Here is a 15,085-nt window from a genome sequence, read left to right on the forward strand (position 1 = left end):
CTACCCGGAGTTGAGGACAGAGTCCTCCCTGTAGAACTTCCCTGAAAGTCTTTCTTGTCAGAACCTCCCTCTAGAACCGCTCTATACCTTAGTTTTTTAATAAATGGTCCAGATTTTAATGGTTTCATAAAAGAAGACAGGGCCAAAGTTGTTGATTAAATAGTTGACTGAACTTTATTTGAATCTTTTGACATTTTAATTACCGTATAGTGCTACACGTTCTTTATTTCTGTGCAAATTAGCTATTTCATGGAATTGTCTGGCCAAATGGAAGAAAACTTGACAATACTGATATTTAATCTTGGTCTTCAAGAAGATGAAGTATCATGGGTTCTGCAGTTCTTTTTATCTAGTGTTTTTTAACGATCCCAAAGGGTTCATCCGCCTACTCTTAATTCCGCACTTTGCATCATTCAGGTGAAGATAAGACGGATTCCGCTATACGTAGCTGATTTGCTCTTCCGTTTTGTCCCCTTCGTTTTCAGTGAGAAGTAGTTTGTCCAGTAGAATGGTAGATGGGGACTGGATGGGAGAACTGCAGAGTCTCATGGGGCTCTGGTACATGACAGGGTTAATCCCATTCCGTACTCCTTGTCTCACAAAGAAGTTGGAGTTCTCTGCCATGGCGTTTCTGAAGGACATCTTGCTTGAGCACTTCCGGAGGGGCTTCCCTGCCTTGGTGGCCTGATAATTGCACGTGATGTAACGACCAAATGCATCACGAAAGGTCTTATTAAAGAGCGTGTAGACCAAAGGATTCACCCCTGAGGAAACGTACCCTATCCAGACAAAGATCTCCAGAAGCTTTTGGAGGGTGCTCTGACTACAGGAATCACATGAAGCTAGAGTTACATTTGTAATAAAGAAAGGACACCACATAAACAAAAAGAGGAAAAACACAATCCCTAGCACCTTGGAAGCCCTTTGCTCATTGGTGATCGTCTGAACAGACTTTTTCCCAATGCTGGACATCCGTCGGATAAACATTTCCTCATTTGCGTTAGGCACGGTTTTATTCTTGGGAGAAAAGTCCAGCATGGCCACCTTTTCGGGGGATGAGCAAGGTGTTTCATCCCTTTGGAAAACCGTGGACACCGTGGACCACGTGAAACGCTGAGGTGGCTTGTTCTTGATCAAGTAGGCCTTCTTCCGAAGGGCTTGGATGGTGAGGAAGTAGGTGACAACCATGATGGCCAGCGGGGTGAAGAAGGCCGCCAGGGAGCCGAAGAGCATGAAGTTACTGAAGCGCTCCTTGGTGAGCACACACGTGATGTTGTTGGGGTCCCCCTCCCCAGCCTCGATGCCTTTAATCGGGACTGGGATGGCGATGCCTAGAAGAAAAACCCCAAATAAACTGAGTTCAGCTTCTCTGTGGGTACCTCCCCGGAGAATTGGGGCTCCCGGCCGCCATCCTTGGGCCTCTGCCGGCTGCTTGTGGGAATGCCGGTCCTGGGCAGATCTGATAAGAATGCCTTAAGCAACAGGGCTGTAGCTTAAGAGATTTTTTTTTTTTTTTAATAATGATCGGCTTTCTAGCTTAAAGAGATTTCTGAGGGATTTGAGACTTATCATCCCTGAAACTGTCATTGTCCCCATCGCCATCATCACAAATTTTGTAGAGCACTTTAAAGGTTCCCAAAACCCCATATGATATTATCTCACTTTTTCTCATAACAACCCTGAGGTTATTCCTTCCATTTTATAGTTAAAGAAACTGAGGCAGGCAGAGATTAAATAACTTGCCCAGAGTCCAGGGCCACACAGGATGATAGATGTCAGGGAGAGGACCCTAATTATTGCCTCTGTGTCTTACAACTTTTAGACCTCCTGAAAGGTAGGAGTGATGTAAAAGTCCAGAGACATCTGCCAGCTCCCCCTTCTCTTCTCTGAGGGTCAGTTGTGTCAGTGTCACTTAGTATTTCCCCCATGTAAGTGGAGTTTTTCACTTTTCTTTTGAAAGGTTAAGCAAAGAGAAGGGATATTGTGATCTGAGCTAGGCTTTTCTAAAATTTTAATTATCTTAATGATTTAGAGCTCCTCAGAAAGGAAAATGTGGCAATATTGTGCCTGAAACATGTCTCGCTTCTATTTTAAGTGTCCCAGTTCCCTTTCATCTAATCTTTTTCTCTTTAAATTTGCACGTCTCTTATAATGGGGTAGTGGTTCTCCTGCTAGAATTCTAAATCCCAGCATTTGGTTGGTGGCTGCTATCTGGGTCTCCTCCTCAACTTGGCTTATGTGCCCCATCCTCACCTGACAATTTCCAAGAGTCCATTTTAGCTGTACTAAGACCTTCTATTGGAAAGTCTGCTGGCTTTGTTCCATTACTTGTTAAACTTTTTTCAAAGATGGCACCGGGGCCATCAAAACCGTTTAGAAGAAAGGCAACTGTCCATCATTTATAAACATTGTCTTCTTTCACTCTCACTCTTCCACTGAAAATTATCAGGCAACCAAAAACTGAATAATGTGCCGTGGACACTTGAATAGCTTCCATGCCCTGGAATCTAGGCGTCTAAAGTAGTCTCGTAGCCTAATTTCTGTTCAAGGTTTATGGGTGAGGTGTGGTTGGTTAGCTTTTAAAAACTGCTTTCAATTTGTTCCATTTGCCTCTTGAGCGCCCTAGAGATGCTTATACAGCTGATCTCAATAAAATTTGGTGTTTTTAAGTGATCGTAAGCTTTTGCATATTAATTCTCAGGTCTTGTTGAGTTAAAATGAGTCTGAATTTGTTTTCAGAGCAAGACCTTTATTTCAGTAGTGCTGCTGGCTTTGGCCCACATGTTGAATCAGTAAAGACCATGAAAATTCCAGTGAGGGAAGGGCATTTCCTCCCCCTTTGGTTATGAGCCTTTCTCTTTGTGAGTTTTGTTTTTTTAAATATGGTTAACAAAAATTAGTATCACATATAAGCATATCAAAGATCTGGGTTTTCTTCAGTGAGGGCCCTCCCCCCACTGAGATGCTATTTGAACTTGCTTGCTAAAGTTCACTCCTGCCACTCTCCAGCAACCTGGTCATGAGCTGCTTCTCCCTAAGTGAGCGAGCAGGAGGCACAGAATTGTATCAAGGCTATCTCTGGAGCCCCCAGAGCGTGACCTTTGCTGGCGTTGCCTTTGACTACCCTGGGTCTCCATCCCACTGCAAGGCCCTAGAATTGGTATTTACTGGAAAGGCCAGAATCATCTGTGATGGAGCTCAGGGTTGCGATATGTGCATGTCCATGGGGATGTGTAAATGTCTGCAGACATGATGATGAGGCTGTTGGGACCTGGTGATGAACTCCTTAAGAGGATCCCTCCATCCCCAGAACCCGCCCTTTCTCACTTACCTATGGAAATGAGCCAGACCACTGTTATCTTGATGAGGGCTGTTGCTCGGGAGTTGTACTGGCTGGCCTGGATGGGTTTTTTGATGGCTATGTAACGGTCCACGGAGATAGCGCAGAGATGCATGATGGACGCCGTGGAAAAGAGCACGTCCAGAAACAGCCAGGCGGGACAGAGGACCAGCGGAAGCGGCCACACTGGCTCTGGGGGAAGGAAAGCAAGGCAGTCATTTCTCCTGCATCATTGGCTGTGTTTAATGTGTCTGCTAACCCTGTAACCTCCAGAACTCATCTCAGGGAGATGGCGAATATGACTTAATGCCAGGGACCTTTTCCTGGCTTGCCCTGACAAACCCCAGCTCAGGGAAGACTCCATGCAGCCGTACGAACCATTAGCTGGGGAGGTGGCCAGGCTCTGGCCCTGTCCTGTGTCTCTGTCACCGTGATGGAGAAAGATGTGTACTCCCAAAGTACTTAATGTACTTAATGTTCAGTACTCCCAGAACATTTAAAATGCAATTCAGTTTATCAAGATAAAATTACTAACTTCAAGGAACATGTTACATAAAGACAATTATAGGTATTAATTATGTTCAATAACCCAAATGGGAAGAACTTGCCCTCTTTTGCATTTTACAGTGGTACTTAAAATGCCATTTCTGGATCTTTTTCTGAAGGAAGGATACAAGTTAACCTTCACACACACACACACACCCAAAAAAAAAAAAAAGAATTATATCACTAATGGATGACCTTTATATTCTCAAGTGACAGGAGCCATACATCTTCTTTATGTTAAAGGAGTCTGAATGGGAAGAACTCAGCATCCTCCCATCCACCCCAGTTCAGGGGATCCCTTTGGCTCAAATCACCACAATTTAGGGCAGTCTCTTGAGCAGAGCAACATTCTTTTGTAGACCTCACCGTTACTCGATCGTGATGAGCTGTTTAGTGCCGTACAGGCTTGGGCCAGTGGTCGGGTAAAAGCACAGAGGGAGTTAGTCTGCCCTGCTGGAGATGCTTTTTTCCAGTGTTCTCTCCTATGGGTGCCTGGCTTCAAGTTGGCAATGATGGGGAAAGGTCTGCTTCTGGATACAGGAAAAAAGCTGCCTGCCTGTGTCTCATAATTTTAGAATGCCAGCATGGAACCCAGGCCAGTATATGGGCACTGGTAGGCATTGTGGCAAAATGGACCAATTAAAGTAGTGTGGGATGTGTCTTGTAGCCCCTCATACTTGACCTTGGATGTGATATTGCAGGCAAAAATGATAATTTACTACATAATGACCTCTATCTGGGAGGTCGTTGGTAGTATTTAGTTGGTGAAATGTTTGTCATAAAGTAATATAAATGTCTCTTCAAAATACAAACCATATTTCTATCTTTTTAAAAAGCAAGAGATTCCTCCCTTTTTCATTGGAGAGTGTGCAGCATTCCAGTTCTTTTTCAGTCTTTGCTATACGGAGCGGCTCACTGGGTAGGGAAGGGCTGGAATCAAAAACCAAGGGATCTCAAAACAAAAGACACTCGGGGAATTAAAATTAAATAAGTCCTTATCTAGCCTGAAGCGGAGGGAAGTTTTTCCTGCATGAGTTTAGGTGTTTGGTTAATGAATGGTGCTCTTCAGAGCAGCATTCTATTCTTTGTTACTCTTTGAAATAGAAACTTGATTAGAAAAGTTTGCCTTAAAAATGTTTTGATTCTTATAAAACTGTCTGAAAGGGAGAGGAATATTAAACTGGTGCTAAGGTACTCATAGTTTGAAAGACAAGTTATTATTTGCATGTATAGTATATCTGTGGGTCACCCACCACACACACACATATAACCTTTGAAGCAAGAGGTCTCTCTCTCCCAACCCCTAAAACATGTCCCTCATTGCTCTGTGGCTGCTGGAGAAGCCCCTGCTTACCCGGCCCTGTGCTGCGGTGCTCTCGGCCTTTGGCCTTGTTTCTCCAGTCAGCCCTTACCCCAGGAAATGGTGTGACTTTTTTTTTTTTTTTTAACGATCTTCACTTTTTTCTGATCATTGGCAATTTTGAACAGTTTTTCCGGTGGTTACTCAAAGCTTCTTTTTTCCAAACTTCAGGCCCTCCTTATCTGGTCTTGCACCATGTATCCACTGAAGGGTAGATCATCATCTTACAAAGGCACCTCTGTTCCTTGTCAGTTTTTTATAGGCTAACCTGGTCTCTGACCTTGTCATCTTGGCTAATCTAAACCATGTATCTAGATAAACAAACACACACAGTAAAACATAGACCACGCCAAAATCCGGAGAAAAAGGATTTTCTGATTCAGTGTCCATGGCCAAAAGGGAAAAAAAAGATGATAGAGATATATTGGAGCCTACGGGAAGGAGGAGTGAAGCCATGGACCCTGACTGGCAATTCTGCCAGCATATGCTACCACTCAAAGCCTCAGTGTTCTCGTCTATAAAACAGGGATATTAATATTTGATTGTTGATAGGAAAGCATTTTGCAAACCACAAAACACAGTATGAACATGAGTCATAATTATTTGTGGTCAGGCAGATATTTTGTCTCCCATGTCTCTTTTCTTTATTCAGTAAATAGATCAGACAGTTAATGGTCCACAATTAATATAGCAATATTTGATCCTTTCAGACAAATGCATCAATCTATGGCAATAAATATGTCTATTATTGAATCATCTCCTGATTTCTTTTAGTGAATGTTCTTTTATATTTAAGCAATTGCTCCATCTGGAATTTATTACAGTCCCTGCTACATGTAAGACAGTCAGAACTGACGTGGGCTCCTTTGAGATATGAAAGCTAGCCTTTCAGTATGTCTAACAGTCTTAAGTTGGAGAAATCCATCAGACTTCTGGCTCTGAGCATTAGTCGACATCTGAATAAAGGGTTCTGTGCTGGACAAGCAGGCTACCACACTCACTTAAGTCTCCAGCACAGTGTTCAAGTCCCCAGGAGGATCTGACTGTAGGATTCAGGATTAATAACGTCAGTGTCGACAGCAGCAACTCCCTTATATCCAGATAGCTCTTTGCTGTTCATAGAGCTCTTTTTAATTCAAGTCTAGGGAGGAGACCAGGGTTTAGTTGGGCCGAGGGCTTCCTTGGTCAAGGGCCAGAAGAGCAGATATTGGCTTTTATATTTCACTTCATTGGATTTTTTTCCCCCAGAGCTTTGGGTATTCTATGAAGCTTTATCTTTTTTGCAAAAAAGCTCTGGAAAAAGAATTGGACGTCCCAAGGAGGGCCAATGGGAATTGTAGATTGGTTTCTCTGATGTATTATTAGAACAAGGCAAGCTTTCAGTGTGTTGAACGGCTCTTATGTGGGGGAATTTATAGGGTAACAGCGAGAGCCACAGCGACCTCATGTCAACTGCAATGCCGCTTCTTTTTTTAAGGTGAAGAAATTAAGGCTCAGAATGCTCCAGTCACTCCTCAAGGTCAGGCAGCAGGGGAGGTGGCAAATCAGAGGCTCGGGCTTTCTTTCTAACTCTGCTGACATGTTCTGGCTTTTGTTGTTCATCCCTAGACTGATGAAATTACGACTCGTTCAAATTGTCTAGGGCAATATGAATATGTTGGACTGAGCAGATACACAACAGAAATTCTAGCATCACATGACCCCTGAAACCTGGTTCTTAGATATAGGTACAGCTTCTTAACTTGGTAAATTAACCAGTGGTGAAAGTGAATTGATTTTAACAACCTCCATTCTTGAATGTTTATTTTTATAACTGAAGAGAAATAGAAAATTGTCATTAATGCAAAGATATCATTTTAATTTAGTGATGTGACTTCTTGGTTATTACTAATAAGAGAAAATGATTGAGGCCCAGATTGAGAGAGACAGCTCTCTAGAAGACATAGTTTTCTAGCCTTGGTGATCCCAGATTTTTTGAAATTGCCTAATGCAATGACTTTTGCAAGCAGCCACTTCGGCCCTCCGACTCTAGCCTCAAGAATATTCCAGGTTGATGCATTGATATCATTTGTGTGAGGAAGAAATAGGGTATTACTTTAAATAAAATTACCTAAATGCCTATGTGAGTGCAGATGCCTTAAATACATATATAGGTTAGGTCAGTCTAGCTTTTATTTTCTTTATATTAATTTCTATAATCTGATCTACAGGGATAATTTATTGTCTGTTTTCCCCTATATATGATTCAAAAGCCAGCTAAGAGCCCTGGATTTGGAGTCAGGGCACAAAATTTGTCAGCAAATCATTTCTTCAAGTTAAAGCAGATTTTTTGTGGCTCCCTGTAGGGGGGATGTGGCAAGTCTGAGAGCACTTTGCCCAGTATCTGAAACAGAATGGGCTGGGGCTGCCAGAGAGCCTGTGGCCAGCGCCCCTTACTTCCCAGTCACCAGCCTCGGGCAGACACAGCTGCCTCACAGCTCGTTCCTCGGGTTTCTCTCAACTGACAGCCTCAGCCATAGAGTTTCAGCTTTGAGAGATGCATTTTGTAATTTGTTAGGAAATACCTACCAAATATGATTTGTTTTAGGCCCATTGGTATATTATTTTTGATATTTTGCTATGATCAATACTGAACTTTCAATCAGCAGACCAAAAGGCCATTTAGATCAGAGAGTCCAACTGTGATATTGATATTTGTCTTCCTATTTACTATGCTAGTACAAGGACACAGATCGAATTTACCAAAAAGCGCCACATTATTTAGATCAGGTTTCTTAAACTTTTCCCATTCATGACCCTTTTCACCCAAGACATTTTTTGCATGACTCTGGGTATCTAGATATGTAAATAAAAACATTTACTGGTAAGTCATAATTTTACAACCTCCCACATTCAGTTATGAGACCCCATATGAGATTGTGACTCACTATTTTGAGAAGCTGGGATTTAGATAGAGGTGATTATAACAACTGACATTGGAAGAACACTTTGAGCCATTAAACATTTTCATGGGGATGAAAATATGCCCTGTTTGATACTGTGAAACTGAGATTAAATCTCATGTGATGCTGTGATGTTTCCTCCCACTGTCTGCCTTCATGGCAGGATTGTGGTACAGAGCCTGAAGAAGTCTTTATTCCATTTCTTCAGGCTGTTCCGAGCTCCTGTCTTATTCAGTCAGGCAGAAAGTGATGCTAAGAGATACTGTGAAAAACTCTTAGCTGTTTTTTCACTTAAATGACTAAAGTCATTAAAGTGACTAAAGCTGTAATAGGGTATCCAAAATGTACTTTTGACTTAAGACTCAATTTTAATACTTAGTATAGTGAAGAGACCTTTGAACCTGAGGTGTATTGGACAGATTACAAAAACCCGTATTCTACAGCTGTGCAATGGGAATAAATATCACATGCACTGCTCCCCTGTAGGAAGGCTGCTTTGGACATTTCAAATGAGTTGTGTCGGTGGAAGCTGGGCATCCCTCACCACAGCTGGTACTCTTCTATGCAGAATGCAATAATTCTTTACCCCCCTTTTACTCTTTTTGTTTATGTTTGCCTTCATTAGTAAAATATTAAGTATTGAAATTAATTTAAAATATATTAAAATTTAAGTATTGCATCCCCATGTTGTTTTACAGAGTTCATATTAGGGACTTAAACACTCTATGACAAAAGTGTAACTGACATATTAGTGGAACTTCCTAGATTTGGATCCTGATACCTAGAACCAGATAAAACACTTGGGTTCTAGTCTTTTAAGCTTCCTAAGGGTACTGTGAATGGCTTCAGTGTAGAAGGCCCAAATTTTCTAGCGCTAGGAATGTGATTCTCTATTTAAGGCTTGAAAATATGCTGTAGAGACAGCTTGGATGTCAGGGTAGGGTTCCAAGAAGTCGACATGTAAGTCAGTTATTTGGAACTCAACACACATTATGCTGTAGAAACATTATTAGAAGTTGGTAGTGGCCACTTCACGTCCCCGTATACAGCTGAAACAGTTTGTCTCCTAGGAGTTCTCTCCATCGTCCACACATCAGAGTGGGGCTGTTTGGCTCATCGTTGAGTGATCAGAGTTGTGATGTTCTATAAGCTCCTTGTGAGTAGGAATTATTTCATTCTTTATATTTACTGCAGTGCTTGGCACATAGGAGGTGGTTAATAATAAATTATTAATTAATTCAAAAAATGTATCTGCAAAACCAGCAGCTTGTTTGTTTTTTGTTTTTTTTTTTTTTCCCCTCACGTAGCTACACTTTCAATTAAAAGCTGCTGTTGGCAGCCTTGTCTGTCTTAGAGGTGATAGATTTCTCCATTTTCTATTTTAAAAAATACTTGTTTTCATTTAATGTTCATTTGAAACATAAAATAGATTTGGAAGTTATTTGGAGGACTAAACATTCTACTTATTGTAATCAGGCCTATGTTTTAAGCAGAAAGGGATAAAGGAAAAGTTCCAGGAAGTTTCTCTCAAATACGTTGCACAATATGGGGTATCATGTTAAGAAATTTATTGTGGGAAATTTGTTATGTGAAATGTAATGGTCTTTACCATTTGATGTTTCTGTAGGAGTGAATAAGGCTTGGATAAATTCCTATCTTTCATTTCATTTAAAAACTTGCCTCTTAACCAGCCACTTCTCTGGTTTTCTTTACTTATGTGTAGAATTTTTTATGACCAAATATAGCACGTTTCAGACAGCTTGTTTAGGTTTTTTATTTACATGTCGGCAAAGCGGGAGTGACTGAATTTCCCATGACTAGATACCTCGCTGTTTCGGCAGCTAAATGGCCTTTGTTATTTAGTTGGACATAAATATCAAGGCGTGTTCTCTGAGCTTCCTCCTTTGAAGTTTGAATGCTTGAGTTTTAGATATCAGACTGATAAATGCAAGCCTGGCAATGGCTTTAGCTGCTGTTTGGCCATCTGCTAGGCCGTTTGAATTTTTGCAAGTACATGGACCCAGCAGCCTTTCATGGCTGTCGTCTGTTTAAGCCCATGGAACCTTCCTATTTTATTCTAAATGATAAATGTAATTTTAATAGCTGACCCATATGCCAAGCAGTCAGGAAATACTTATTTGATTTAGTTTGAAGTTAACTGCCCAATCTTCAGCAATTTAATTTATTCAATATTAATAAGAGAAGAGCCTCAGTGATTTTTATTTCTGTGCTTCAGTCTATGGCTGGAACAGCCTCTATCAGTAATAGAACTGAACTTAAGACCATGTCATTCGTGCTCACTCTGATCTAGGAGAATTCAAGGGGTCATCCCTCTGCCACTTGTTTCCCTTACAATTCAGAGAGCAGGGCCATGGCTGGCTTTTTATATGCATTCTCTCTTTCTCTCTCTGCTACCTCGTCATCAGAAATGCATCCTGCCTGTCTGTCACTGAAATATAGTGTGAGTTAGATTTACTCGGCCTTATTGGTGTGTAATGTTGAACTGCTCATTTGTGACTGTTCCTTGGCTGGGGCTGATCGGTGGCGATGCAAGAGTTCTGGAGAGGAGGAATGCTTTCCGGGTAAATATTTAAACCATGTTACCGAGAAGGTCATTCATTCATCTGTCTATACATTCAGCTTCTCAGCAGTGATTTTCTTAGGATGATGATTTTTTATTCTGTGTTTTTTTTTTTTTTTAAATTTCTGACTCCGTGCTATGGTATTTGATCTGAATTGTGTCAAGTGTCAGCGAAACGCTCTTGAATCCTCCCCACAGGTTAGCGCTATATAAATCTGATCCCATGAGTCCTTTTAACTTTGTACAGTATTAAAGGTATTATTGTTGTGTTCTGTTCTAACTTAAGATTCCTTAAATATTTTAACCATGGTTACAGCTAGATTACACAAGAGATTAAGAAACTGAAAAGGGAGAGAGGAGTGGAATCCATGGGTCAAAAAAATTCCTCCTTATAACTAAAATATTTGTGAGAGTTATTTTAAGATTGTTAAGTTATTAAGAAATCTTTTTTTTTAAGAGACTGATTTAAATCAACAGAAAACTAATTATTAATCTCAGTAACCTGGGTATTATTCCATTTAATTTAGTCAGTTAGAAGTTCTGAATTTCCCCCCATCCAGGTACCAGTGATCAGAAATCAGGAAGCTGAATAACAGATGGACCATTTCCTTCTCTAGTTGAAGATTTTTCATAATTGTACCATGAACAGAATTGAGTTCATTAGCTGAGGAAATTTTCTAAAATGCATGGAAACTACAAGAATTTGGGTAGGACAAGTTGTTTGTTTTTTTTTTTTTAAATTAGGAGTGGTATCAAATCAGGAGAGCATATCATCCATGATAAAGAGACTAGCCAAAAAAAAAAAAACCCCAAAACCATGCCTTTACTCAGTGTGATGGACAAAAGTGAGTTTCAGCCCTCTTGATCCTTCGGCTTTACAGCATCTTTAAATGTTATTCACTTTGGAGAATGTCTTTACCATCATTATCTAGATCATTTTTACTCTTTCTGGCTGGGACGCACAAGCAGAAATGAGAGCAGTAAAAAATTGTAACTATTTTTAGTTCACTTTTCTTTTAGGCCAAATAGAAAATATATGGGAACGACTATGGCTCTAACCCATCAGAGTACCGTGGTCAAAGGGCAATGTTCACTTACCAAACATAATGGTGAGGAGGGCGATCGGCATCACAAACAGCCCGACCAGCAGATCGGCCACCGCCAGAGACATCAGAAAGTAGTTGGTCGCGTACTGCAGCTTTTTCTCCAGGGACACTGCCAGGATTACAAGAATGTTGCCCCCAATTGTGGGGATGATCACCAGGAAGATCAGGAGGGCTGCCCAGCGCAGTTTCTTCTCCCCTGGTGTCGGGTCAGTCGGCAGTCCGGACCCATTAGATGAGAGTAAGCGATCAGACATTTTAGAACCCTGCAGAAGGTAATCTGGAATTGTGCCTTGTTCCAGAAGTCTGTACGAAATAGCCATTCGCTGTTTTTCTGTGGTCCAGCCTGCTTCTGGAGAATGGTCAACATGGTCAGTCGCTCAGCTAGTCATTGGCTTTTTTAAGACATTGTACCCGTGCCAAATACTCCGAGCCAAGTTAGACCCCTTTCTTTAAAAAAAAAATCAGTTTTCACCAATTTGGGGCCATCTCTGTTTGGTGAAGTCCTTTTGTCTGATTGTTGCTCGGAAGAACTTCAGCTTTCCCCAAGTTTGAGGACAGGAGCCCGCAGTCTGGACATGTAGGCAGTCGGCTGGTTTCTGTATCAAGCCCAGAGTGGTCGAGGAACTTGAATGCCAAAGGATTCCCCCTTGATACAAAATATGGGGCTTACATCATTTTAATTTACAAAGAACAGAACAGATACTTGAGCCGTGCAGCCCCAGCCCCTCCCTGCTCCAGAGCTCTGGTCTGCATTGAAGACTTTCCGAGCAGACGCATTTTGAGTTAGAAGGGCTCGTGTAGCCCAGCCCCCTCATTTTACTGATGAGGCCCACAGGGGGACATGACTTACCTAACGCCACACAGCTAGTCAGTCATGTGGCAGGACCTAGATTATTAATAATCATCATGTAGTCAGACAGTTGATTAGGGTCAGAGATACATGAATAGGACAGTTGATTAGGGTCAGAGGTTCATGAACTTAGATGAGAAAAAAATATAGAATTTTCACAAACGTACATAAATTTTACTGGCTTAGGATTTCCTTTGTAATTCTATTTTATCTCATGCTGATTTAAAAATAAACCAAGAAAGAGGTCCAGGATACCAAAAAAAAAAAAAAAAAAGGTTAAAGAAACCCTAATTTAAATTAAATAGATTTATTAAGCTATTAATTTCTAATTTTTCAGACTAGCAAAATGTTAGCAACTGGCTCAAGAAAAAAACTAGAGATGTTTTTTGATATTGGAATGCCTTCGTGTCTAAGTATAAAATTGAGATGAAGCTTGAGTATTATTTTAGGGGAATAGGAAAGTCCGAAGTATCCCAGAGAATTTATTTACTGACTTGGAGCAGAGCTTTTGTGCACTGGCCCGTCCAAAGAGAAACCCACCCATCAATAGATATTAATAGATAAATGGCTCTAAAAGAAGGTCTCAGAAAGGCAGAAAAACCACATGCAGATTTGGGTGTGTTTCTTAGATTTGTTCATTTGCTATAGAGAACTGATATGAAAGGAAACACCTTCATTTTCTCTTTGAATTTTGTAGATCGTCTTTAATATGAGATAACTAAAAGAAAAGCAAATAACCAGAACTACAGATTAAGTTTTTTTTTTAAATAGCATTGGAGTGTTTTAAATCATTTTAGCACTATATAGAAGATGTTCACTTGTCTGAACTTGAAAGTTTTATCCCCCACAAAAAAAGTAACTATCTAAAATTCCCCTCAGCCTCCAGAATAACAACCTTGATATTTTAAAATCTGGTTTTTTCACAGCATAGAACTCTGCAATTTTTAAATGTCATTCAGTGTAGAATTTTTGTATTTTTTAAAACCACCGTGGAAAAGGAAGAATGGGACGAAAGGATTGTTAACAAATTAGAATTTCAGTGTCGGTTGCAGTTTCCGTCCTTCGTTAGCTGACTTACACGTCTCCTCTGTACGCTCGTTGCCTTCTAGAGCGAGTCATCCTGGGCTAGTTGGGGTTCGGCGGTCACGCTCACCGAGGCAGCTGAATTCCTTCCCCGATGGAGTCGTTCTGGGGTGTTCGGTGCAGTGCTTGAAAGCTAGAAGACAAATGAATCTTGTGTGTGCTTGTCACAGTGCCAGCAAGGTCATTTCCTTTTGAATCTGGTCATTGTGGGAGAGTTGGGGCATCCTTCATAATTGTTAGTAACTCAGTAAAGCTTATCAGGCCAGCTCCGGCTTGCTTTCCTACGTTTTCAGAACATGGCTTGAGAGGTTCCCGGTACCTACACGTCCTCAGAGTTCAGCTCCCGAAGATGCCGGGCTCCTGGGGGATAGGAGAATGTTTCCAGGGGGACTAATGATAAAGGCTGGGTTTCTGAATTAAGGGGAAACTTGTTGAGCGTTCTCCCCCATGTCCTTGGGGGCCTGGAGGGCCCACGTCCCTGCCGGTGGCCCATCCACATGATATGATATATATATACATACATAGAGCTCTCCCGTGAAGCCTCCTGGCTCAGGCCTTCTGAATTACAGCCTTATATGGAGCACCAGCAAGGCTAACTTAGACACATGCTTTTGGGGAAGCTTTTTGTCTCTTTGTTCTAGTTTTATCAGCTTGTTCACAGGATTTACATGGAGGAAGAGCATAATCTAGGGAGAGGAAATAGATTTTGGCCTGAGTTCCAGAGCTTGATGTAGAATACAGTGAGGGGTGCTTTCTGCATTTCAGAGACTAGTTTGTTGCTAGAACCGAATTTAGAATAATGTCCAAAGAATCGAACGTGAAGCCGGACCCCCACCGCCCAGGACCGGCGGAGGGTTGTCCGCCTTCACGCTTGTGCTTTCACCCTAATGGCTTCCGTGCCATGGTTGGACGCACCCCTCTGAAGCAGAAAATCAGGAAGAATCTCAGACGTGAGGGATTGAGTTGGGCTCCCTTCCCGTCCCAGGCACACCTGAGATTTGCAAGGCTCTTTCGCGTAGAGTGCAGTGTCTACCTTGGTTTATTGTTTTTAATCCTGGCTTAATTTTTGTTTAATTGAGAAAGCAATTGAAGTGTGAATGTCCAAGACAGTCTTCTAGATCAACATATTCCAGTATCATTTAAGTGACTTAGGGAAATGGTCTGATTTGTCTTGATTGTCAAACAGGTAAGGGCCCTTTGCAGGCCAACCCCATTCAGCCTGTGCAGGGAGCCGCCTGACGGCCAAGGCCCTTTCCCAAGCTCCGGACACGGTTTGG

General features: G+C 41.5%; 2 protein-coding genes across 2 annotated transcripts in view; one reads left to right on the forward strand and one right to left on the reverse strand.

The window, feature by feature from the left end:
* The window catches only part of PSMD1 (proteasome 26S subunit, non-ATPase 1), a 99,913-nt gene that overhangs the window by 45,600 nt on the left and 39,228 nt on the right, over positions 1-15,085 (forward strand). The window lies entirely within an intron of this gene.
* Positions 149-15,027, reverse strand: HTR2B (5-hydroxytryptamine receptor 2B). Its single transcript, XM_051999499.1, has 3 exons — positions 11,868-15,027; positions 3,332-3,532; positions 149-1,331 (listed from the first exon to the last, which is right to left on the reverse strand). The coding sequence occupies exons 1-3, from the start codon at positions 12,193-12,195 to the stop codon at positions 439-441; spliced, it is 1,422 nt and encodes a 473-aa protein (XP_051855459.1). The 5' UTR covers positions 12,196-15,027; the 3' UTR covers positions 149-438.

This window comes from Antechinus flavipes, chromosome 4 (genome assembly GCF_016432865.1).
Source record: "Antechinus flavipes isolate AdamAnt ecotype Samford, QLD, Australia chromosome 4, AdamAnt_v2, whole genome shotgun sequence".
NCBI lineage: Eukaryota > Metazoa > Chordata > Mammalia > Dasyuromorphia > Dasyuridae > Antechinus > Antechinus flavipes.